This window comes from Malaclemys terrapin, chromosome 14, assembly GCF_027887155.1.
Source record: "Malaclemys terrapin pileata isolate rMalTer1 chromosome 14, rMalTer1.hap1, whole genome shotgun sequence".
NCBI classification, from domain to species: domain Eukaryota; kingdom Metazoa; phylum Chordata; order Testudines; family Emydidae; genus Malaclemys; species Malaclemys terrapin.
The window spans coordinates 7,030,494-7,057,183 of record NC_071518.1 but is presented as its reverse complement, the minus strand read 5'-3'; the positions used below and the strand labels follow the sequence as shown (position 1 = coordinate 7,057,183).

Here is a 26,690-nt window from a genome sequence, read left to right as displayed (position 1 = left end):
AGACCACAACACGACACCCCAGAACTATTCAGATCTGGACCCAAACCTGTCGGTCGTGGACCCCTTTCTGATTTGAACTAGCTCCCCCGTTCAGGTCTCCCTGAGTCACTGAAGTTTCCTTGACTTTTCAATGTTTACATCTGGTAAATAAGACATGGGGCAGACAGGATTCCTGAGCAAACAGACTTGTCCGTTCCTCCCTCCCTCAATCTCTCTTTCTTTCAGACAGATGGAGAGGAGAAAATCTCTGAGGTTGCTGACCATGAGGAAGAGAGTGCATCCACAGTGTGCTTCCCATATTACAACATGAGGACAGGAAGAAACCAGAGATTCTCTTCGTAGACGGGCTGCCGCACTGAAATGGTGCATTGAGCAATCAAACCAGTTGGAAACCCAGTATCTAGAAATAAAAAGTGACTGTTTGTTTTATAATGCAGGGGGGCTGCAGGAGGCTAAACCAAAGGCAAGAGGTTTAGAGGAAGCAGATGTAGCTGGTTTATTTCATATTCCTGAGCAGTTCAACTGCAAGTTTGGGTTGGGCTATTTATTTGTAAAAGGTAATGGCTAGCCATCTCTCTATATACAATCCTCTGCATCCCGGGCAAAGATACTGGTCTTCAGGAACGTTACCCAACTACTGACAATAGAGGTGGGTCCATTCCAAACACCCTTAAATGGTGACGGCATTGCTTGGTTGGACCCTTTTCTCCATAACGAGCAGAACCAAATCCCAGGATCTGAATGTTCCCAAGATCTGGGGAAGCATGGATCTGGATCTAAGCTTTGCTACTTGGTCCTAACCCTAAATTACAAGTTCACCTCCCTCCCCACACACAGACACACACACACACCATTCAAATGAGTCCATTTCCTCTTCAGCAGACTGATTAATTATCTCAGCATAGCTCCTCTTGCAGCATCGTTTCACCAGAGCGTTAGGGAAGGACGGTGTTTGGCATGCTGGTGGCCAGTTAAGAAGCTGGCTTTAGCCCTAAAGCAGTAGTGTAGCCCTTTTTTGCCTTAACGTAGACCAGGCCATTGGAAACATTGGAGAAATATGTAAAGCTTATTAAATAGTGAATTATACTGACGTGTCAGTCGTGCACCTCTCCTTCCAGAACGCGTGCCTCTCCATGGAGCTTTGAAATTAAATCTGTCAGTCCTAAAGCCGCCTTTGAACCCCAACAACGCGCCAAGCCAGAGTGGGCCGCGTCAGGCTTGTCGTTGCAGTGTTACATCAGGTACTAGGTCCTCTCTGTGCCCCCAGAAGGCAGTGAGCACCACTCTGTCTCATGCAAAAACTGTCCCTTCAGTGTGAGGCTCTTAAGAACGGGTTAAAAGGCAGCTCATCCTGCCAAGAGGGTGTGTTGGTGAAGGCACAGCTCCCCTAACTCTCAGGGCGACTCAAGCAGCTCCTCCGGGGAAAAGGTCAGGCCCAACTCCAGGAAAGCCCAGGTTCTTCTGCTTTCAGTATATGGGGCCTTTATGGCTCTGAGCTATTGCCTGCTTGGCTGGGAGACCGTAATGGCGTCTCGTGTAGCCCCTTACTTCCATGCACTAATGTTAAGACATCAAAGGAGTGCGGTCTGCTCCCTTCCTTCGCTCCAGGGGATTTTAACCCCCTTTCTGCCAGGATTATTGCAGGGTCCCGAAACCATCTCAGCTCAGGACTTCAGTTCCGGTCGCTCTACAAAGAGAATGTCCAATGTTCACATGGGCAGGGATGGTCCCAAGAGGGTCAGTGAGAAACGGTTCTTTGGCTGGGTCTTCCCCAGCCCTTATGGTTTCAGACCTGTGTGGTATTTAGCTGCACAGCAGCTCTGGCTAACATCATCAGAACAGAGCAGCTAAATCCCATGCAACACTGATTGCTTTGTACGAGCAAGTTTTACCTGACAGGAGGCCGGAGGGCACATGTTTGTGGAGGCAGCTCTGGGGTCTCAAGTAGCACCAACAGCTGAATTCTGAACCCAAAGTCCTTTTCGCTGGTGCTGAATGGAAGTAGCGGAAAGAACTCTGCCTGCACTGCAGAGACCAACTGGAGCATTGCGCTCTGCCTACAACCGCTTGGCTGGGGAAAGGTGAGGGTCCTTACTGGGATGTGCCAATGGAGAAGAATAAATGCAGGGCACCAAGGTTCCACTTCAGTGGGACCAGAGAGAAGAACCCAAGTGAACAGAAACCAACGAAAGTGTTTGAACAGCTCCCTGCAGCCCCAAACCACTAAGTTTCATGCAGCTGTGCTGGGTCTGTCCGTATGCTCAAGCGAGGCAGTGCGGGTGGGTTAAAGTACAAAATATGGTGGCGCTAGCAATGACACTTTGCATTTGGGCAAGTCCATTAACTTGCCTTGCTTTTCCCATCTGTAGAATGGAACTAGCACTGAGCTCCCCCACAGGGCTGCGGCAAGGCTTAATAAGTGTTTGTACTGCATTGTGAGCGTGTCACAATGGGCGTCTACAGTGTCGTTTACATTTCTAGCTTTCATTATGGGAAGGCAGCGTTGCCTAGTGGAAAGACCACTGGACTGGGACTCAGGAGAGTTGGAGTCTAATCCCAGCTCTGCCACTAGCATGTTTGGTGACTTTTGGCAACTCATGTCACCGCTCTGTGCTTCAGTTTCTCCATTTGTAAAATGGGGATAACGATACTGATCTCCTTTGTAAACCATTTTGAGAGCTACAGCTGAAAAGTTCAGTATAAGAGCCAAGTATTGGTATTGCAATGCTGCATATTATTTATTGGGGCTGCTAAAACTTTGAGGCAGAGCCTGATCTTGCACGATTTGGTGTAACACCACTGAACTCAGTTTACATTAGCTGCGCCTCCCTTTGCTTTCAAATAGCTAGAAATGCAGTTCGTTGTGATCGCAGTTTGGGAGGGTGTTTTGGGGTCAGATTGCTAGAGGGGAATACAGCAGATACACCCTCGCTTGGAGCCAACAGTCTATGGAGCCAGGCATGATTCACTGAATGTTGTTATTAGATCTATCCATGTCCTCATCAGAAACTGAGCCACGTTATCTGCCTTCAAATTCCTCCTTACAAATCTCCTTTGCCACGAGGCCTACAAAAAACTTGACAACGGTTGGCCCACCCTTCTGCTTAGACCTTTGCCTGGCATGCTGACCAATATTGGCTCACTGTTTCCTTGTACTCCCCCCGTCGGTCTGTATCCATCAGTTTTCTCTTGTCTTTATACTATGACTGGAAGCTGTTTGGGGCAGGGACTGTCTGTACAGTGTCTAGCACATTAGGGTCCTGGTCCTTGCCGGGAGCTCGTAGGCACTGCTGTAATACACTAATAGTATAGCCTGACCCGTCCAAAGGTGACACCGCGCCCTATCACTCATGCCCGTCAGCAGCATTGCTGTGGCCAGAGGAAAAACCAGGAAGAAACAGAAAGAGGTTCCAGACAAGCACACGGGTGATTTTTGCAGAAGGGCTTGTTACAACCACAAGCCACGGTTGCACTTGTGACCCATCATGAGTTTCACAAGTGGGCATGCATCGTTCCATTGCACACACAGCTAACCCAGATCTGGTGCCACGCTGCCTCCTTCCCACCCCCTGGCTACACGGGATCGGGCGGGAGGAGGGCAAACCGGGGCAGAGGCAATGTGAAAAATTAATGACTCCTCTTTCAAGCTGAAAGGACCATGAGCTAGCTTGAGCCCTCTTGGGTAGGACAACACCCTCCAGCTCTTTGCAAGACATTTATTTGGGATAGGACACCCAGAGAGGGGCCAAAGATTATTCTTGTCTTCTTTCATCCCCTAAAATCCTGATTTAGGAGGTACCTAAGCCATGGTGTACGCAAACACACTGATCTAGTCTGTCAAACAAACCTGGTTAGGTTTGGTGGAGTCACCGTTGGCTTCGGCTTGTGCTGCAGAACAAAGCCCTGAAGGATGTGCAGGGCACTTGAGGGAAGATGGGCTGGCAGGTGGCTTTTGAAATCACAGTGCCACATACACAAGCTAGACGTTCTCATCACTTTGCCAAGCAACTAGCATACACACGGTCCCGTTAGTCAGAGTGCCTGGAGCAGGTGCTCATGGGATTGGAAAGAGAGGCCACAGTAATGTCTTTGTGGGGCGGTGGCAGATTCTCCAGAAGGCCGTGACAGAGGGCAAATTCCTGCACTACCCTAGGTAGACCTCATGGAATTAAGCTAAACCTTATTGAATTCAGTGTAAGACCTTTGGGGGGGGGGGTCCATTATATTAAAAATGCAGCTGTGTATGGGTTAGTGTAGGATTGTATGTAATTTTTCTAGGCGCCGTGACTCCTACAAACCTTGGGGAAATGGTAGAACTGTTTGGGACAATACATGGGAAGTGGGTATCCTAGGCAGTATTTGGGAGGCCTTTTGAAGCTAAGTCCTGAGGAGAAAGCCTCCTTGTCTACTTATTACCTGCTCCTGAAAACTGCAGATCAAATCCCCCTGAACTGTACAACGGATGGACTACATCTGTCATGTGTGTGCTGGTTCTAAAGGGAGGCAGTTCTGAACCGGTGATCGGAGAAGAGACCCCTTTGTCGGGTTAATCATCCTGCCAGAGCTCATGCTGGAGTTGGATTTGATCTCTGGCAGGCTTATTAGCCTGCGTGTCGGTTCTTTTATGGTTTTTAATGTTTTCTCCGTATTGCTTTCACTTTAAGAATAAAACATGCTTGCTTAGAAAGAGCTGTGTGGTAACTTACCACGGGTTGGCAATTACTCTGTTATTAGCCTCTGAAGAGAAGGCAAAAGAAATCTGCTTAGGCAGCCTGGCCTTCGCTGGGGATCTCACACGAGAGTCAGGAAACTGTGCATCCTGGAAATACTCTGGTCAGAAGGGAGATAGACACGTCTCCACCTAAAAGAGGCCATGGCAGGGGAGCCAGAAGCCTGAATTGAGTGCCCTTATTGGACCATAAAGGGAGAATACAGATCAAGTTGCCCTCAGGTCCCATCCCCGGAATCGACACTAACTATTCTACCCCTGCAGAAAGCCACAGGTCTTCACAAATACTTGCACACTGGTTTTGCTCAGTGTTTGTACAGCGCCTAGCGCAGCAGCGTCCTGGGCCATGGCTAGGGCTCTTAGGCATGACAGCAGCACAAATAATGAAGAATAATTGACTTTTGCACATTAATAAAAATGTGTGTGTACAAATCAATGGCAAAACTCAGAGGCTGACTTTAAATTGTTTGGTCCTTAAACTAGAATCCCTGCCAATAAGTATAGCCTTAGTGACTAAGGAACTGCAAGCGGAAACTGATTTCTCCTCTCACACGCTGGGGCTGAGAGGAGAAAGGGGGGCCAAAATCAATTCTGTGGGAGCTGCAAGGGCCCAGCTCACAGGGTCAGTTCCTTAGAACGGTGGGCTTTAAAGCACCAACATGGCAGGCCAGGATAGTAAATCCCTCCCCATGATTAACCCCAAAAGAATGCAATAGTCAGCACACTGCCCCTTGGAAGGGAAACTGGCTCCAAGTGACACCCCATTGGTGCCAGTCATTAGGACATTAAAGAAGAATGGATATAAAAAGATACAAAATAGAGCACTTTATTTGCAAGATACAAATTACAAAACCATTTAAAAAGAGGCATAAAATAAATACTTAGCCTAGCAGAGAGAGGGGGGGGGCGCAGTACTGGCTTTGGGCTTTCAGTTGTAAGGCACACGACCCTGTTTCTTAAAAATTCCCATTCCCTAGTTGTGCATGCATAGAAAGCATGATGATGGGTGTTAGTCAGGACATGCACACACATACCATAGCAGGCACACAACTTGCACACACATTGGAGGTTGGGCACATGCATTTTTGAGACTAAAGCCAACTAAACATGAACATTTTACTACAAACTTATTTTGCATTTACATATATAAAAACTCTTATCTCTTTGGCTAAGACAATTAAAATGATCATTTCCTACATTCAATATTTACAAATAATTTGGGGATTTATTTCCAAATTGCAAAATACTTCAATATACAAAAAAACCTCAGTCATAAAGGCAAACAAGAAGTTACTTCAGAAGCGGGTCCTTTGGAAGTAAAAGGATATTTGCTCTAAAAAAGTTTCCATTGTCTTTTACCATCAGTGGTATTGCAAACTCTGTTTGGAAGTCAGTGGGACGACCTGATCCCTAGTGACATTCCAGTATGTTTGAGCATTTAAAAATCTTTCACAAGCTTCAGTTCTTCCCAAATTGAGGTTTTTGGAAAAGAGGATGAAACTGCAGCTGTAAGTCATCATAGCTCCATTGACTACAACTGAGCTCAGGATCTGCTCCTAAGTTTTCTGACTGCCAGATGGGTCACGGACACTAAGAAGAGCTGTTCTGTGACAGCTTCAATATACTAGAGTAGCATTACTGATCTTTCTAGTCACTCTCCCACAACACTCAAGAAACTTTCCTCATCCACTTGCTGTCGGCACTAGATGAAGACAAAGAATGGTACAAAAGCCATCCATATAAATAAAATGTAGCCAGAATTCACCGTTCTGGTCTAGTTCCTTTGCTCACAAATGAAAATTTTAATTGCTGAGTTTATTTTAAAACAACAACAAAGAAAAGCCCTGGGCATCTAGATTCTAAATCAGAATGTTTTCCACGGGGGAAATTCAAACAGTGCTGAGACCAACCAGGGGCTAAATTAACCCCACCATTATTTTAAAAAGCACTCAGACAGTGATCTGTTGATTTTCTCTAAACACAGGTCTTTGGTGTGTCCCGCAGATATCTTGGAAGATCCTGAATATTTGGTCATGCTGGGTCTCATCAGCTATCGGAAGCATCGGGCCGCTGCTGTAGACCTTTCCTGCCTCTTCCACCAACTGTCTAACCCACAGCTGCTCAACCTATGGTAGAAGGAAAGACCACCAAGATGTTTAAATAAGATGAGAACACTTACGACATACATCTTCCTCCAACTCACCATAACCACTATCACCCAGACTTCACTGAACACTCTAGTGGGGGTACACAAGCTACTGTCAATACAGTACATCAGATACCACAAGGAAGAGAACGGTCTAAAAGGGAAAACCTCCTTCAAGAGAGAAATTGGGAAAAGAGGGGAAGGATGGTCTTGTGCTTAAGGCAACTGGTCTCTGATTCAGTTCCTATGGGGCTTTGGGCAAGTCACTAACTCTCATTTGTCCCTCTTGTCTAGTTAAATTGTACATTCTTCAGGACAGGAAATGTCTTTTTATATACACAGTGCCTTGCACAGTAGAGCTCTAATCTCAATTGGAAGGGGTTGCGGAGATCCATTTGAAAATGTGAGAGGGTGCAGATTTCCACACCCTACCTAGCCCTCTGCTTCCCTTCCCCTCACCAGCAGCCTGACCATGAGCCCCCATCCTTTCCAATTTTGAGTGACAAGTATCAGAGGGGTAGCCGTGTTAATCTGAATCTGTAAAAAGCAGAGGGTCCTGTGGCACCTTTAAGACTAACAGAAGTATTGGGAGCATAAGCTTTCGTGGGTAAAAAAATCTTGCATCTGAAGACGTGAGGTTCCTACCCACGAAAGTTTATGCTCCCAATACTTCTGTTAGCCTTAAAGGTGCCACAGGACCCTCTGTTAATTTTGAGTGAGTGGTGCATGGGATAACAGCACCACTCGGGTTTGGCCTGGCAGTCCCTCCCTCATGACAGATGGATGACTGGGCCAAATTTGAGTGAGTGGTGTTGCGAACTGGCACAGGGTCACAACACCGCTCAGGTTTGGCCCAGCCAAAAACTGGTCGGGCCGTGACCCAGGTTGGCCCTGCCTGCTCTGTGGCTTATGTTGATTGGAGATTTTAGGCGGTGCTGTAATATACATACATAACATGGTGAATATATTAGGATGTCATCAACAAAAGAAAGCAAAGATGTCTAACTTAAAGACTCAGTGGTCCTGAATTTTTTTTATAGTCTTTGAACAAAGCCATTCTGGGTGTAATAAACTCATTTTCCTGTTTCTAATTTACCACCAGAGTTTTTCCCCATTCACTTCTTCCATATCCTTTGTACTGTAAGATTTTACATGCAAACTATCCATTACTCTCAAGTTCATTCACCCCTTACGCTTGCTTCTCTGCATGAAGCCCTAATCCTGCTGGTAACAGCATAACCAGTTGCAGTGATTTATTGGACAGTTGCCTAGCAGGCAGGAGTGGGAGGCCAGAAAAAGGTCATCACCAGGCTGAGGAGCACAGTACATAGTTAACATATTTAGCAAATGACTATGCAAAGCACAGGGGGTGGGGGAGAACAGAGAGGGGAAGGGGGGAAAATACATTTCTTCCTAATTTAGGGCCAGATTTTTAAACCGACAGTCTGTGTGCAGTTTTGTGCTTAATTTGCTCATTTAATCAATGTGATGACATGGGCTATTTGGGGATTTGTGTGTGCAAATTAAGAAAATTAACTGGCAGCCTGGATGCCTAACTGATGATTTGTGCAAGCAAATACCTATTTTACACATGCAATTGATGCACATATGTAAACAAGTTAGGCAGGGCTAGATTAACTCTCCTGTGGGCCAGGGCTATTGTATACAGGGGCCCCACAAAATCTAAGTCTTTTTCCAATTTAAAACAAGATGATCACAATTATGGCAACGAGGCTATTAATGCTATATTAAACTTGCCTTTTAATTAATGAAGTTGTTCTGTGGTTACATTTCAGTCTTAAAAGATGTAGAATATAGTTAAGTTAATTCAAAATAGCCTACCTCTGACCTTAGAACAGCTGTTATGAGTTTCTTTCTGGGAGGGAGTTTGGTGCAGGAGGGGAGTGCGAGCTCTGGGAGGGAGTTTGGTGCAGGAGGGGATTCTGACCTGGGGCAGGGGGTTGGGGTGCAGAAGGGGATGCAAGGTGGAGGCTCTGGCCCCACGCTGCTCCTGGAAGCAGCCAGCTGCTGGCACATCTCTGCGCGCCCCTCGGGGGAGAGGGACAGTGTGTCTCCGTGCACTGCCCATGCCCACAAGTACCACACACGCAGCTCCCATTGGCCAGTTTCTGTCCAATGGGAGCTACGAAGACGATGCTGCAGTAGGGACAGCGTGTGGAGCTGCCTCCACCCTTGCTAAGGGCACGCAGAGACGTGCCAGCAGCCGGCCTCTTCCAGGAGTGGTGTGGGGCCATGGCATGCAGGCACCCTGCCTGAGCCCTGCTGCACTGGGGTCCCACTCAGCCCGGGGCTGCAGCCCCTAAAGCCCCTACGTTAATCTGTCCCTAAAATTAGGTATGCAAATTGCATGCAGCCCTATGCTTCTGAGTTTGGAAACATCTGGCTCTGAAAGTTAAGAGACAGAAACCAGGTAGTCTTGGGGATGCATTTCTGAGTTGTAGGAGAACGAAGGGGCAGCTCAAGCAATGGCTGTTTCTCATGAATGTGCCTTACCTGTACCAGGATTAATTTACAGCGTAAAGGGACTGTGTCGGGAAACTCTTCGCCAAAGCACAGCAGGACTTTGCTCTCCGGGAAACGGCCTTGGCTGCTGTAGAACTGTTGCAGCTCTAAGAGGAGAAAAACAGATGGTTGGAAAGGATGGAAACCAACTCACTTCAGTGAGACATTAGCACACGCAGCTGCAGCAGGTGGCTTATTCACCTGCAGGGAGAATTGCGTACACACACCTCGGCAGCAAGTGTTGTATACAAACCCACACAAACACCTGCTGGCAGCACTGCATGCACACTCAGCAAAAGGTATTTAGCTTTTATGGAGAGAGAAAATTAGAGGGGGGGGTTAAAAATCCCAGTGCAGGAAAGCCTCGTTAAAGAGCTGTATAAGTGACACTGTGCTGAGATGCAGACTAAGATAATCTCTTATTCAATAGCAAGGGCACCTGGCCAGTCCAGTGCGCCAGCTGTACTGCTTCTGTAGTCATTTAGACCAAGAAGAGTCAAGATCCTGGGTGCAGAGCCCTCTGCCCCTCCGAGTCTGGCAACGAGCACATCCCATCCCTCCACAGGAGACTGATGGAGCTTCTCTGGGGAGAAGATTGATTTGATGTAGAGCAGAGGTCCTCAACCTTTTTCTTTCTGAGCCCCTCCCCCCCGCAACATGCTATAAAAACGCCACCGCCCACTTGTGCCACAAGTGTTTTTCTGTATATAAAAGCCCAGGCTGGCCTTAAGGGGTAACAAGCAGGGCAGCTGCCCAGGACCCCACACCACTGGGTGCCCTGTAAAGCTAAGTTGCTCAGGCTTTGGCTTCATCTCCACACGCCAGGCCTCTGGCTTGGGCTTTCTATCCTGGGCCCCATGGAGCCTAATGCCAGCCCCGCCTGGCGAACCCCGTTTGTGGCCCCCAGGGGGCCCTATACCCCTGGTAGTGAACTGCTGATCTAGTGCTTTCAGGGGAGGACTAAAAAAGGAAGAATGACTAAAAGTCTTATCTTCCCACCTCAGGTAAGTCCACAGACATTCCTTGTACCCTGAGGAGAAAGAACTGGGCCCTGCATTAATATGTATTAACACAGATTCAGTATCACATACAGTGCCTTTAGGAATGTTATTTTGTGCTTTAGATTTTTTTTTTTTTTTTTTTTGGAACCTATCAATCGTGCCCTCGCTTGATGTAAAACACTGCAGTGGGGTTTTTATACAATATCTCCAAACACCACCGCTCACAAGAGATAAGCCACAGCGTCTGGTGGAAAGGGATACTACTGTGTTTGTTTTTATAAGTGTTGGCAAGGATGTATAGACTACGTGAGCACTTTGGGGCTGAGGTCTATACATTCTGGGCCAGATCCTGAGCTGGCATAAATCAGCATAGGTTCTTTGACTTCAGGCATAGAAAGGATGGTCAAGTGGTTAGGCCACTACTATGGGATTTAAGAAACCTGGGTGGAATTCCCTGCTCTGCCACCGATTTCTTGTGTGACCTCAGGTGAGTCACTTAGCGTCTCTGTGGCTCCAATCCCCGCTGCCCCACCTTACGTGGGTGCGATAAGGATTGCTAAAGATATGCTAAAGATTGCCAAGAACTCAAGACACAGGGTCGCCTGTTCCCATCGTAAGCGCCTTAAAAACCAACAGCCCTTCACTGGAGCGGATTTACACCAGCTGAGGATCTGACCCCTATCAGTACAGGAAGATGTAGACACCATCCTACAGCAACATGGCTCTATCCGGGTGTCAGTGTGCCGAGGACAATAGGGGGGAGGGAGGGCAGAAAAGTCAGCTGTAATGAAGAGGGTGGATCAAGCGAGGTGGGAATGTTTCACCAACCTCGGACAAACTGGTTGGTGTCGAATATTTTGACCACCTCATCCCGGTCCAGCTTGTTGGGCCTGTCCCTGTACAGCACGTTGTTTCCACTCCAGAAGACTCTCCCCTGGCACAGCCTCTTGATGAAGATACCCTGTTTGTTGCTGTGCAGCAGCACCCCTCGTTCCAGGTGCCCGAAGAGCTTCTTGGTGATGTGCTTCTGGCGGTCATTCAGGATGGCGTCGGCGGAAGGGAACTGCACGTGCTCCAGGCTCTCCGGGCCATACACCTTGTCACAGTGGGCGGGGGCGTGGCTCAGGGAAATTCGGCAGCCTTCGTGGTAAGAGGTAGTAGTGTGGCCAACCAGCTTCCCTCCGTAATAGAAACTGATCACCATCTGCGAGTACACTGCAGGGAGACACGCCCGCACACAGCCAATTAGAGGACGCAGCTAACCCCCGCCGCTGCTTCACCCAGGGCTGCAGGAATAACCATCCCATTGCACACGACAGCGAAGCTCCACTTAAGCGGTGAAGCCCTTGAAATGCTCTGTGCATTCCCTGCTGTCGAGCTAGACAAAGTGTCAGCATCACAGCTCTCGGGGGCCAGAATCAGCAGGATATTCAATGGCTGCTCCTATAACCCCGGCACGCATGAGCAGACCTCACTCAGCAAGCATGGTCTTTAATGGGTCTACTCCTGTGAGGAAGAACTCCAGTTGTTTCCTCCCTGACCCTCTCAGACTTCCCACCGGGGACACTGATTTTCAGCACAGTTTTTCTGAATTCAGCATGCTCTGTAGCAAGCAACCTTTTACCTTCCCAATCCTCCAGAGTCCCACATGTCTATCTGCAGCTGATAGGTCTGACCAGTTAGATTGACCTATCTAGTTTTACCAGTTACCCCTTGGTTAGATTTCGGTAGAACTTGCCAGCAGAACAGTGTGCAAACGTGATTACACGTCAGCATGGTGGGCACAGATTGCACGCACCAGGATCCTTCTACCTTTTCACTGGGAACTGGAGAAGCAGGTGGCTGCATACTTCACACAGTAGCTGCCCTGGAGCAGATTCTAACACCCTTCCTCACCTTGAATATTTCTTTACTCCATGAGCAGCCCCACTGAAGCCAACAGCGTGACTCAGGTAAGTGCTCAGCCATGGGGGTAACGGGTTTATAAACTGCCCCTTGGAAACTCCCCACCCACTCCAGATTTCATTATCCAGGGAACAATCATCCTGGAAGAGCCTCCATCCAAGTGGACTGCACTGCTCCTGCCTTTAGTGAAGCAAATGTAAAGGAGTGGAAGACCAGGACAGCCATTTTATGCTGCCACAAAGGTGTGCAGGGGGGCATCCCCTGTGGGCCTGGGATCCTTCCTCCAACAAACTCTCTGCCCTTAAGGTGTCTCAGACTTTGTCCCTTGTTAGCTAACTATATTGCCCTACGTGTTTGCATCTGCACCTCTGCTGAAACTTGCCCTTTCGTTTGCGCTACTGTCAGTTATCTAAAGAACGTGCTAGGTCTCCAAACCAATGCCTGTACCGATGCAGAGCAGATTTGCCGTGGGTAAGCAACCTGCATAGTGGATTTGCAACCAAGAGCCCAGTCCTCAGCTATGCCAAGCCCAGTTCTCGCTGTGGCTGATAGGGAGAGCAAAGGAGGCTTAATGTCACCCTTACACTCCTCTTCCCCAATGCTGGTGGCACCCAGGGGCTGGTTTGGTCCTCAGCACAAGTCAGACCCGCCTCAAGGTGGCACCTATGAGCTGCTGTGCTGGCCAGATCACTGAAGCATGGAGCGCTCTGGCCACAGTCCCTCCAGCTTTTGGCATATCTTCAACACCCGGGGAGGGCTGGAAGGACTGGCACAGAGCCGGGGCTATGGTAGTTTCATGCCACTTGGGGATTTCCCTAGGCCCAGGGAATCCCCAGCTGGCTCTTTAAGCCAACTTTACGTGTTGTTGGAGCAGTGCAAAGGCATCATCTTATTGGGCAGGATCTGGCCTCCTCCCTGGCGTATGCATCTCTACTACTGCTTAGACGCTTTAATTCCTTTGCCTGGGTGCGGAGAATGGAACAGCGGCTTATGAAGTCAGAGCGTTTCTGAGCAATTAAGCCCTAAGCTGCCATTTTCGGTGGCTCTGCTATTTTTAAGGATGATTTTCTCTGGGTGTGCATGAACAGGGCCACAATGGCAGCAAAGCCAGGTCCCGCCTGGGAGTGCCACATGAGAGGCCGCTTACACCACACCGACTGAGGGCACAGTACGTAACTGAGCAAGGAAGTGGGATTTCCAGTACCTGAATGCAGCGGTTCGTAGCTGGAGTACCCATTCATCAGGGGCACAGATGCTGCGGGAGAAGAAATAAAGTTATATTTGTGTGCCAAGTTTTGACACAAGCACCGGGATCTCTGGTAAAATCCAACGACCCGGCCACCCGCTCATTTTGCCCCAGTGCCGTTTCCTCTCCACCCCTAAATTCTTCCTCTCCATATCCTCCTGATCCCTCCACGATTTCATGAGAGAAGAAAACCCTGCAAGGAGCCTTGCCCACATCAGGGGTTCCACTTCCCCAGCCAGGGGAGCAGCGACAGAACGGGGATTCCCAACACGGGATCCAGAACGGAGCTGCCGTGTACGGGGAATTCACTTGACAATGTACCACTTAGAGCCAACCTGTCGCTTTAACCCCACTAGGCCTGCAGCTGTCATCCTTACCATTCCCAGTGGAATCAATGGGAGCTTTGCCAGAGCACGGACTACAATCTCACTGCCAAGGTGATCATGAAATGAACCTTATACTTTAGATCTGGGGCTTCTGAATGTCTGTAGAGACAGACGTAACCCCCTGCGCAACTACAAAGCATCGACGGTCATGACACATGCCATTGCAAAGATCGATTTTCCTGTACTTACAGTAAGATTTAAATTCGAGGTATGATGATATTTTAGACATTCTTAATAAACTTGTTCCTCAAACATAAAAAATCCTCCACAAGCACCAAATATAGAGGGAGCTATTCAGAGATCACCAAAATTAGTCTTTGCTATCCTGGTTGTGTCCTCGAGGGATTACTCAATCAAACTAGACACTCTGTTCTATAAGTCCTGGATATGTTGTCAGTGTCTTACCAGGGCTAGGTTGCTGCATCCACCAGTCTGGTATTGGAGGGTTTCTACAATTCTCCTGAGGTGGGGAAGGGCTTCTCTTTATTATACCAAGGTATTCATCTACAGTGGGGGACTGAGGAAGACAGAAAAGCCATTAGATCATCCAGGCAACAAAACAGGTTAAGCAGTTTTGCAGTTTCAGGCAATCAACATCATATAAATGGCAATCAATATCGTATGGAAAAGAAGTAGTTATCTAAATTGCTCACCGGCCCCTGAACAGGAATAGTAAAAAAACAAACATAGTAGGGCAGCAGGGATACTGTGACATAGGCGAACTCTTCAGCTTTGTGACTGGTTAGAAGGAGTGGGCCTTGGATTTCATGGGCACGCTGAAAGCAGAATTTACCCCAACAATTTTGCATCACAATGAAGGGAGACAAGAGCTGCAAAAGTCTGACCCTCTAGCGAAACTCTTATTGAACTGTATGCAAATGTGAGATGCATTGATATGACAAGCAACAGCCACAGGTCTGCGCATGGTGTTACATGAATGAATGTAACGAACGTGTCTGTAAAACATGCAGATTTGTTCTTCTTGCACCAGTGATATCAAAATCTAGTTCCCCTGGCCGTATGGTCCTATCATTAGAAAAATGCAATAAACAATTTCATGGAGAAACTTTACCATCTAGCCCTTCCAACCAAAGAGAGATTGCTTTGCTATAGCAGTTAGTTACCTCTTTTATTAGATCATCTATTGCAGAAGGACTGCAGTCCATGTCAGTGGCTTCATTCAAGCTGCCTCCATTAGCAATACCCGCTTTGCCTGGAAAGAAATACAACAATTCAGTGCTCAACGCATCATACCACATGCAGTGATCTAACAAGGAACCAGACCATAAAGCATGCAAGAGAAGGCCATGGGATAGGGGTGACTTGCTTTGGGGAAATATTTACCATTGTAAAATAAAAAAACCTAGAATCCTTCATGGGATCTTACCCCTCACTGCCATGTATGGGGAATTCACTGGACAATGTACCACTTTAGAGCCAACCTGTCGCTATACAACTGTGCAACCCCATTGGCCCTGCAGCTGTAGTCCTTTCCATTCCCAATGAAATCAATGGCAGTTTTGCCAGAGCAAGGACTGCAGGATTGAGCCCAGCGGATTGCATGGGTGTGAATAAGATTAAATCCAGAAAACAGCCACAGTTCTGCTGCGGCTGGGAACAATTTAACCTTCATTGGAGACTTTTTTTCCCTGCCAAAGCACAGCTCTACATTGTTGAGGGGGAAATGTAATGCAATTTGCATAATGCTTATAACAAGTGTACAGAAATATAAAGCCTTCTGCGTGAATGAAGTTGACAGAGACCAAAATGCTAAAGGTAGACTTCCTGACAACCAGATTTTGCATGCTTAAAAAAAAAAAAAAGCACAAACAAAACCACAAATAAAAATAAACTTTGCACAGCTAACACCAGACCGGACCTCACAGCAACAACTGTTCTCTGCTGAACCCTGGTTACTATAATCGCTGCTTTTACTGTTGGGCAATGTGAGGGAGTTATTCTATTTCCTCAGCATCTGTACAGATTAAAGCAGATGCACCTTTAGGTTAGAGGGGGGCATCAGAACCAAATGTAAGGCCAAAACCACAACTAAAACCTTCACCAGGACAGACTTTGGGGCTGATTCTGATCTCAGCCCACACTTACCCTGAAAGAACTCCATTGACTTAATGGAGTCACTCTAGGTTTATGCTGGTGTAAGTGAGAACAGGATCAGACCTTCTGAGTCAGACTGCCATAGAGTATTGTCAGCTAATGTCACAGACAGCACGCTCTGTTTGGTTTTTTACTCGGCAGGAATAGCCTCTCCTACTCAAACAGCTGTGGGATGAGGCTGTGGGGAGGAGGGTGGAGTTTTCCCCAGATCCTTCCAGTGGGGGTCGAGGAGTGTTTGCTCTTCTCCCCCCAGGAAGAAAGAAAAATAGTCTTGATGGCATGGACTTCCAGTGGCTCTCCACATGAGAGTCCTGTGCATCTGCAGTGGCTTTGGGGCCCTTGTCCCTCTCCCCAGCACACTGCCTCCTGCCAGGCCTTTCCTTGCTAAGAGGCAACCCCAGAATCCTCCTTGAAAAGGTTCCACCGTCCATGTGGCTACAGTAAAGTGAAGGCAGTTTAAAGCTACATTACCTTTCCCCAGGTGGCTTTGAGGAAGAAAGAATGCATGACCCCCTGGCCTCTCCTCCTCCAACCCCTTGATTTCCCATATCTGCCCTCTGCCCGCCCCTCCCCAGCCATGGATCCCTGCCCACAGCTCTAGGGAAGAGTGGGACAGTGCCATGGAGGTGACTGACTCCCACCCACACACACACCCACCACCCACCCATCTCATGACCACGGCAGCTCTCCGGGCACTGATCTACGGGGTACAGCCTGACCCAGTGGAATCACCTGGAGGTGGGGTGTGGCCCAGGAAATGCAGCTGAATGCACGTCAAAGCTGGCGTAAGTCCACTTCCGTTTTTCCCTTTGCTTTAATAACCAGACACAATCTCTCTTCTCCTATAAATCCCCCAGACGTTCAATGCTCAGGAGGTAAGTGGCTCTGGAATAAGTCACTTAGTTTATCAGGACACTTACATTTTTGCTCTTCCTCTGGGACGATCCTGTACACTTTGTACGGCTCCGAGATGTCCAGCTGGGACCTGTCCGTCACCTCCTCGAAGTCCGGGCTCTTGTTCAGAGCACAGCGTAGCCTCGTTTTCCAAGTGGCTGGCTCGGCTTTGTCACCTTCTTTAAATTTCCCTTTGAAAACTGCCCAAGCCTAAAACAAAAGAGAAAAGGGCCACAGGACTGAAGAACCAGCTTTACAATTAGAGCTCTGTTTTACGGAGTTTATTAATTTCATTTTTCAGGGTTTACTTTTAGCAATTTTTGAACTTTTATGCAGATGGCAAAAAAATCAGGTGATTTGGGGCTCTCTCTGTGTCTACAGCAATGAGTAATCTCTTGGTACTATTCCCAAGTGGTGCTTTAATGTAGTACCATTTCAAACAGCACCACATTAAAGCACACTAGGGAGTCTTTAGTGAGCACCAGCAGGGTCTACACAGACCAATTAATGCACAGCATGTTAGAGCACTTTAGAAACCACAGCCCCATAGTCCGTATTGCAGCTCTGTGTAGACAAACCCTTAGATCCAAGTAACCATTTCTGGTGTTTATTGGCTAAACGCCAATTTCATGGTCTTCTGATTGGTTAAAGGCTAAAATCAGAACCTCAGTTTATAACTTCAGGGCCAAATCTCACATTTGTCCCTCAAGGCCATTTCCGGATGTCGTCACTCAGGGAAACTCCTAGTGACTTCCACCGCAGATCTAACCACCACGCCAAGGTACTTGCCTGGCCACTGTCACTGCAGTGTCTGAGCTCCTCACAATTGTCACTGGATTTATCTTCAGTTACAACACTGCTGTTCGGCAGAGAAGGGCTGTTATCCCATTCTCACCGATGGGAAACTGAGGGGCAGAGATACACTTCTTGGATAACCTTGAGCAAGTACATCAGAGGTGGGACCTGAAGCCTCATCTCCTAGGTCAGGGCCCTAACTACTGTACTGTACTATCCTTCACGCTGACTCACAAAGTGCCTGATTCTCCGGGACACTGCAGCTTCTGCCGTCATCATTTAAAGCCACGTAAAATGCTTCCCACTCAGAGTTCTCCATTCACCCCCTTGTAGTGTTTTACAGTCACTTTGTCCAGGTGGAAGTGACCACTCAAGGCACAGGGGAATCTGGCCCACAATATCAGTGTAAGCTCTGACTCGCCAGTGCAAAGAGGGAGCTGCAATATGTTTCGAACAAGTTTTTAAAAAACACAACAAAAAACCTCTTGCCCCAAAATCGGACAACAAGCCGAGAGGGGAGACTATTGCATGCAAATAGAGTGTACAGGGCCACCATTTCCCTGACACGAAATTCTTCTCTTTCCAGAATTTTCCACAAATTGTGACTTGCACGATCTGTCACAGTCCAAAATTAGCCTTGTAATTACCCTCAGCATGATGGGAAGGTGAGTGAGAGATGAGGGGAGAGTCTTAAGCTTTGCACTCTCTTCTTTTCGTTGGTGTGTCCCAGCTCTAAACTAGTCTAAACAATCTTCTGTGTGCTCAATACTCTTGCCCATGGAAGGTCTGATTTCCAAAAACTACATTTGCAATTAACACAACTGTGCTCAGCTCAGGCATAATAGCAATAATTGGGGGGTTTTAAATTGCTTTTGCATACAGATGCACAATGGTGCATTCATTCTCGGAAATCACATCCACAATATTAAGTGCTTTTAAAAAGCTATCACTCAAGGCTGGCATGATTTTCATTGCAGGGGAGGCAGTGTTGCCCAGTTGATAGACTGTAGCACAGAAGTGGGACTCAGGAGACCTGGTTTCTATTCTCTGCTTGGCCACTAGCTGCTGGGTGACCTTAGACAAGTCATTTCCCTGCTCGGTGCCTCAGTTTCCCCATCTGTGCAATGGGGATAATGATACTGACCTTCTTTGTAAAGCACTTTGAGATCTCCTGATGGAAAGATCTATATAAGAGCTTTTTATTATTATTACAGGCTAGTGAAAATTCATATTTATGGACATTTGAAAAAGCTTATCAACATGGTGTCTCGCAATATAATGTCCACATATTGATTTGGAAAACAGTATTAAATTAGCAGGCGTGATCCCTTTGGAGCCGTTTTGGTGTGTAAAAATACTTCTTTAGGCCCTGATCCTGCAGAGACTTGACTGAAATCAATGGGACATTTTGCAGTGAATAAAGCTGTGCACATGAATAAGCATTTGCAGGATGGAGGCTGAGTTTTGTTTATAAATAAATGTCTACAGCAACTATCCATAATAAAAACCAGAAAAAGACCAGTTAGTACCACCAATCTACTCCATATTCAAAATCTTAGCTGAAAAGTTGGAGACGTTAACTCACTGGGTCAAATTCTCCACCTTACACCTGTGCAGCCTCAATGCAGTCAACAGGGCTCCGGCGGTACGGCTGAGCCAGATTTAGCCTACTAAGTTTCATCTCTATACAGAGGCAGTTCTTTGCCAACACCAATCTTCCATGAAAAAATGTTAGAGCAGCCCTATCAACAACAGCTGTGGGGGCTCGGCACCTTTAGGAAGAGGTAGGTGATGTATTATTAATGCCCGAATTACTTTCAATTAAAGGAGGATTGCAGCTCTAGGCAATTCTCACTGGGAAAAAAAAGCATGTCAGGATGGAAATCTGTTATACTGCCAAAAACAGGAGCAGGTTGAGCACTGCCTGCAAAGTCAGTGGGAGACAAAGGCAATCGGCAGCCTAGAAAATCAGAGCCAGGGCAGTGCTGCTCAGGCAGGAAGGGGATGTGTCCAATATGTTTGCAATGAAGGAGCAAGTCCCGGTGCACGAGCAGTGTTAAGAAAAGAAATTTACTGTCTCTCCTACCTTGAATATAGAAGCATCCACCTCCTGGTTGTAATCCTGTTTCCCAGCATGTTTCCACGGGATGCGGAACATGCTTTTTTCTTCATTTTCCCAGATCAGTCCTGGGTACATCCCACTATCGATCTGTTCGATCAGCCACTGCCTGAGCCGTCTCCCACCATTCCTGTCACACATGCTGAAAGTGAAATTCACAGGATCCGTTAAATGCCTCCCGCCAGTCACACACAGAAATCAAGTGGCACACTTCAGGGAGTTCTTCTGTACAGTACGCAGACATCAGGAGTCAGCAGCAATTGGAGGGGGGTCAGACTATGCACCATTGGCCAGGGCGGTCTTCATTGTCTATGTCTTGTACATGGTCAGCACTGAACAGACAATATTCAGAGATATCAAAATGTCCTAATTATTGTGTACAGATAACCAACGCCAAAACTATTAAATGCCTCCAACACTCTGTGACAGACAGCCCATTATAAATTACTATTAATAGCAATAATTTGCACTTATATAGTAAAAAGAACAGGAGTACTTGTGGCACCTTAGAGACTAACAAATTTATTAGAGCATAAGCTTTCGTGGACTACAGCCCACTTCTTCGGATGCATATAGAATGGAACATATAATGAGGAGATATATATACACACATACAGAGAGAATCTTATGAGAGTATCCAGTTCTGAGAGCTCATTCTTAATCTTAATCTGTGTGTATATATATCTCCTCATTATATGTTCCATTCTATATGCATCCGAAGAAGTGGGCTGTAGTCCACGAAAGCTTATGCTCTAATAAATTTGTTAGTCTCTAAGGTGCCACAAGTCCTCCTGTTCTTTTTGCGGATACAGACTAACACGGCTGTTACTCTGAAACTTGTCACTTATATAGTAACTACCATTCAAGGATCTCAACGCTCACTATTATTATCCCCATTTTACAAATAAAGAAACTGAGGCACAGAGAGGGGATAAGTGATTTGCCCCAGGCCACAATGGGGGTGGGTGTCAGTCAGGACTAGAACCAAGAACTCCCCAGCTCTCACCACTAGACCATGCTGCCCACTATTCACACTGTGGATTGAAACTTGATTTCAAGGCTCTTTGGGGCAAAGACTATCTTTTTGTTCTGGGTTTGTACAGCACCTAGCACAATGGGGTCCTGGACCAGGGCAGAGCTCCTAAGTGCTACCATAATATACCTAATAAAGAAGGAAAAGAGCACAATTTAGATGTAAAAAAACAAATTCTGCTTTCAGTTACACTGGTGTAAATGCACAGTAACTCCACTGATTTCAGTGGAGAGAGAATGTTTAAGAACCAAGAGCAGAACCTGGCCTAAAGTTGCTTGAAGTGCAGTCTGCAGGGCCCATATGCATCTGTTTGTAAATTGGGGAGGGGAGGATCCAAAGAAATGAATAAAAACAGACATTTCATAGAACGAACATTTCTAGGCAGAGCCTCGGTGAATCAGACGTGTCCAATACTTTCACAGAACTGTCCCTCTTGGAAAATGGCAGGCGGTACAGGAAGCTTAGAGCTTTCCTCCCCAACTCCTCTGTCCCCGCTCACAAACGCTTCCTCACATAATATGCACGTTGCAGCAGATCTTGACAAATGCTGCTTTATATTGTACAAAATCATCTTCTCTGTAATTCAGGTGCCAGTCACAAGAACAACAGCTGGAAATCCCCCCCTAGCTGGAAAGATGCTCAGCCCTTAACTAAACATTTGTCTTGCCAACATTTCAGTGCTATAGACTATTTCCCCATGTTATTTTTGACGTGAAAAATTCCTCACACTGTACTGAATGCCTGCCTAATAGCAGGCTAATAAAGATGATGAAAGCTAGCCAATTAACGGACTGAAACTCTCAGGAGCACTATTGAAAAGAAGCCTTATTTGAATCAGTCTAGCCAGAGAAACAAGAAACAAAACACACTGTATGAGTTGGTTCCCTTGGATTATTACAATTTCTTCTCTCGGACTTTTACACTGAGGGCAAGAACCTGAGCTGTGTAAGCTGATGCAATTCCACTGACTTAAATGGAGCCATGTCCACTTTCACCAGCGGAAGATCTTACCAATTACCTGATGTATTCATTGCTAGGGACTATGGGGCATGACGCTGCTGTACCACTGAAGATGTTAGTGGAGTTATTCCTGCGCTTCACTGGTGTGAGAGGAGAATGAAATCCATTGAGTTTGCACTGAAGTCTATGTAGTAAGTGGATATGCTCTTATGGTTAGCATTTCTTGGCTTACTATATCCCTATCCTTGCTCCTCACACAGACTCCATTACCTCTCGCTGGTACTTGGGCTGAGCAAGGAATGCAGGACTGAGCCATTAATTAGCACATATACTAATGAACTAAAGTAAAATGCAGTTAGCATTTCAGAGAATCATCCAATTATAGTGCATTCAGCATCACTATAGTGAGAACCTGAGAATTTCCCCTAATCACTGGGCCTCTCATTATAGCTCAGCAGTTTTAATATACATCATGCTGAAAGAGACAGTTCTCTGCCTCAGTGTAATTTTATTCCATTTTGGCTGTAAGTCAGTTTGGCTATGTTTTAGGGCCCAATCCTTAGTCAGACCATAAACCCCATTGATTTCAACGAGAGAACTCATGTGAGCAAGTCGTCCAGGATCAGGGTCTTTGTTGCATGAGAATAGGTATGTAAATTATTTGAATTTCCAAAGCTGTTTTTGCACACCACAAAATGGGGGGAAGGGAAGTATTCTTTTAAACAATTAAGCAAGCAGGTCATTGGCATGCTGGTAACGGGCACAATTTGAAAAGCACCTGTATGCACATACGCAACTAAGTTTAACAAGAATTGTGTTCCATAGTGGCCCACAACTGAAGTCAATGGGGATTGTGTGGGTTTATCCCAGGGAAAATCTGTCCACACATTATGCATGAAAAACCTACATTCCAAACATGGATTTCAACTGGGTTTTGTGGACCAAGCTCAAGAGGTTCCTCTGAGTGATACATTATTCCATTGGCCAAATCCTCACACTCAGGACACCATGCAAAAATTCAGGTAATAGATTCAGAGCCATGACAATGTCAATGGAAGAGTGGTCCTAATTCTACAACTGCATGCTAAGGACCTGCACACCTAAGGAACCACAATATTCCAACCGGGGTTAGAAAGTAAGTTCAAAGGACCTAAGACTGCAGAAGGATGGGTTAGGGCATGGATCACCCAAACCAATGTTTGCACTGGCTGGCTGGTTCTTTTTGATGATGTCACTTTGTGCAACATCTCCCAGTGGTGGGAGGCCCCAGGGACTTCATTGCTGCAAATAAATATGTAAAGCAAATAATCCCAAGCCTTAGTCTAACTTCCCCCACCCACCCTGCTTCCTGATTTCAACCACTCATTTCTTCCAATTGTTGAAAGGTGTTTTTATCCTGTCTGACACCAATTAGCATCCCATTTTCTTCTTCAAGGGGAGCTGCAGATCATGATTTAGAGATTCCCAGGATGCTACCACCAGCATTTTCCTCCCTGGCCTCCACACCAGAGATGGGATCAGCCTAAATAGCAGCACAAGGGCTCAAACAACTGATCAGTTTTCAGTGTTTCTTCCGCTTTTAGAAATGGCATTTTTTCACCCCTCTCCCATTTCCGCAGCAGGTCCTAAACAGTTTAATCATTAGGAAGTCCACGGCAAAGTCCAAGACCACCTAAATTATGATTTGTTGGCTCATTCCTCTGAAAAAGGGTCCACAGTAACATTAAAGACAAACCATATAAACAGTCAAAAAGATCATGTGTCCACACTTCTCATCTGTCCCTGAATTACTCAGTGATATTTAGGCAAATTCTTCTATTTGAGAATAAACTGTTAATGCTTCAAATTGTCTTTTGTAACTTTTTAATAGGGACCAATGGCACTAACTTGACAAGGTGCATTTTGGGGCCACTGCTGAACTCAGGCCAAATGACTTTGGGCCTAATTAAACTAATGTTAACTGTCCAACTTAACCGACACTATCAGGGAAATACGCAGTTAAAGGTAACAACTCTTCTCTAATTCACACGATTGTTCATAAATGCTATCCTTCATGTTAGTCCAGAATCCCTGACACATTGGCCTGGCTTCCACACCATGCAAAGCATGCAAACCCTGAATGACTGATTTTTTGGGTTTACATGATGCAACAGTTAGATGGAGTTTAACAGAACTAGGCTGGTGGCATGTCAAGCCACATGCTGATTGGTGATCCCTGACAAAATGTAGAGACAATGGAGCTAGTTAAAGACTGGGCGCACACATGACATAGGAATGACTTTGCCTTTTGTACATTTAGCCCAAACCTTTAATATTACTCTGTCTTTATTACCCCAGAGCCAAAAAGTGGCCACCCTACCTATTGCTTAAATAAGAGGAGATCAGCTCCATTCAATAATATGGTCTGGGAGCAAAAGACAACAACAAGGCTCCATCGCACTGCTTGCTCACTATTCATTCTGTCCAGATTCCTATGAAGGTTAGCCAGAGTTCTGTCTCATTAGAGGGTGTGCTGAATAGACCCCATAACCTGTGTCTAGCCTAAATGTTCCTATTTGTGCTCAGGTGGGATTCTTAATAGGACAATTAGAACAAGACATTATTGTACTGTTTAGGGAACAGGAGACAATAAGATAGGGATCAAAAGAACATAAGCCTGGCCATACTGGTTCAGAACAATGGTCCACCTAGCCCAGTATCCTGTCTTCTGACAGTGGCCAGTGCCAGATGCTTCAGAGGGAATAAAGAGAACGGGGCAATTATCAAGTGATCCAACCCCTGTCATCCAATGCCAACTTCTGGCAGTCAGAGGTTTAGGGACACCTAGAGCATGGGCTTGTGTCCCTGACCACCTTGACCCATAGCGAGTGACAGAGCCCGTCACTAGGCAGTCACAGGACATTGCACATCCCTTCAAAGCAGTTTCAAAGTACCACTTACCCTCACAGTTTGTGTGTATTGTGCCCAATGCACTTTTTTAAGCAGAGACCTAAGGTGGGAGTTTGGAATTTTGGAAGCGGGGGAAAACTTTCTAAGCTCCCAGCTTCTCCATTGTTTCATGAAACTGCTCAAGAGGTAACACTGCTGGCATTAATGCAGGATGGTGGGGGGGGGTCATTTTTGTTGGGGTCTTGTTTTAAGTTAATAGAGAGGTTTACATATGTTGCTTTTCCTCCAGCCTATACTTTAGTACTCTGGCTATGGGCAAAACCTTTTACCTTGCCTTTGCAAACTAGCAAATGCTCTCCCAGACACCAGTCTGAATGTGTTTCACCCAGGTGTAGTCCAGATTACATTCTTTAAACATAAAAGAGAACATATATGGAAAATATCTGCAATTATCCCTCTCCACAGCATCACTGAGGAATCATTGATTTATTTCTTGTCAACACAGCAGGCGATTGTTTTTAATCAGTTAGAGTCCTGGGACACGCGCTGCACTCCACATTCTTAAGGGTCATTTCTGATTCCTGCCTGGAGCGAACTCCATGCTTTCATTTAAAGTTAGGTCAAAAGGCAGTAGCATAAGGCAAGGGGGGAGCCCAGCCCTGGCCAGCGTGAGGCAGAAACGTGCCACCTCCAAAGCTCAAATCTCACCTGCAAAAAGGAAGCTGAGGTTGCAAAGGAATAAAAAGCTCCTCAAATCAATGCAAATGCAAACGTTAGTTAATGGTTTTAAAAAGAAGAGGCCAGGCTTAGCAAAGCCCTTGTGCTAACGACGCACCACCTGGGCTCTGCCCGGCCCAACTACCCTGCCAGCTGCAGAATGTTCTGCTCGGAGGAGGAAGGGGTGAGATGCAAATACCTGTCAGCGGTCTGCAGAATCGGCTTGCGCCCCGGTCGCTGCTCACCCAGATGTGCGCAGCTGGCTCGCTCTGCGCACAGCGCTCGCAAGCCAGAGAGGGTAAGCGAAAGTAGGCACTCCCCCGCCCCTTCCTCGCATTTATTAAAAAGCAGGGGGAGGGTCTGCGATATCCCGCCTCCGCCAGGGCTTGCAGCCAATGGACAGCGGCGGAAAGCCTCCGGCTAGCCAATGGGAATGGGACAGAATTGAGCGCCTTCTTCTAAGTCCTTTCTTTTCCGAGAAATCAGACTGCGCGGGGGCGCAAAGGGGGTCTCGACGTTGGAGCCTCCTCTCCCAGGTCAACGTTCCATCCCCCTGGAGCTCGCCCGAGTCAACGTTCCATCCCCCCGGGAGCTCGCCCGAGTCAACGTTCCATCCCCCCGGGAGCTCGCCCGGGTCCCATTCCTCGGCCCCATGGAGCGCAGGGCTGCCGAGCAGCAGCCAGCATGCTCTTAACCTCCCTTTCCCATCAGGATCCCTGGCTGCTTGGCAGGGATCTCAGCCCGGCTTTCGTTCCCAGTCCCTTTTCCCGGGGGTGTCATTTGCAAGGCTGCATGAGGTGGACAGGCAGGGAGCCAGCAGCTGGGGGCGTTTTCTGAAACTCTGCTCAGTGTGAGGGGGCCAGAGCTCGAAGAGGGGATTTCTCGTCGAAACCCAAGCTTTGCTGGAAGGCTGCCCCCGCTTTGCAGTGTGGCTGGGAATTTCCTGGAGCGTGTCCAGACACCTTGTGTCTTGGAAGAGTGACTCTCTGTAGAGCTCCGGGCAGCAGGGTGGCTCTCCAGCGCTGCTCTCTCTGCCGCTAAATTACAGCTCAGTTGCACGGTTAACTCGCTCAGCACCTCACATTTGCTGACTCCAGTGCAAACAATGAGATGGGAAAGGTGGGGCATCCGCGCGGCAGGTTACCAGGTAGGAAGGGAAATGAGACTGTAAATGGAGTGATCTAATAACACAGATGTTTGTTTTGTGTCGCCCCAGCAGCACTGGGACAATT

The 26,690-nt window shown here is 47.0% G+C and overlaps 1 protein-coding gene across 1 annotated transcript; it reads right to left on the bottom strand.

Annotated features, from left to right (window-relative positions):
• Nucleotides 1-5,536: 5,536 nt before the first annotated feature.
• IRF8 (interferon regulatory factor 8) lies at nucleotides 5,537-25,741 on the bottom strand. Its single transcript, XM_054049426.1, has 9 exons — nucleotides 25,658-25,741; nucleotides 19,827-20,001; nucleotides 16,972-17,155; nucleotides 15,061-15,149; nucleotides 14,342-14,453; nucleotides 13,509-13,559; nucleotides 11,228-11,614; nucleotides 9,390-9,505; nucleotides 5,537-6,855 (listed from the first exon to the last, which is right to left on the bottom strand). Exons 2-9 carry the CDS (start codon nucleotides 19,998-20,000, stop codon nucleotides 6,679-6,681), a joined length of 1,290 nt encoding a protein of 429 aa, XP_053905401.1. The 5' UTR covers nucleotide 20,001; nucleotides 25,658-25,741; the 3' UTR covers nucleotides 5,537-6,678.
• Nucleotides 25,742-26,690: the final 949 nt, after the last annotated feature.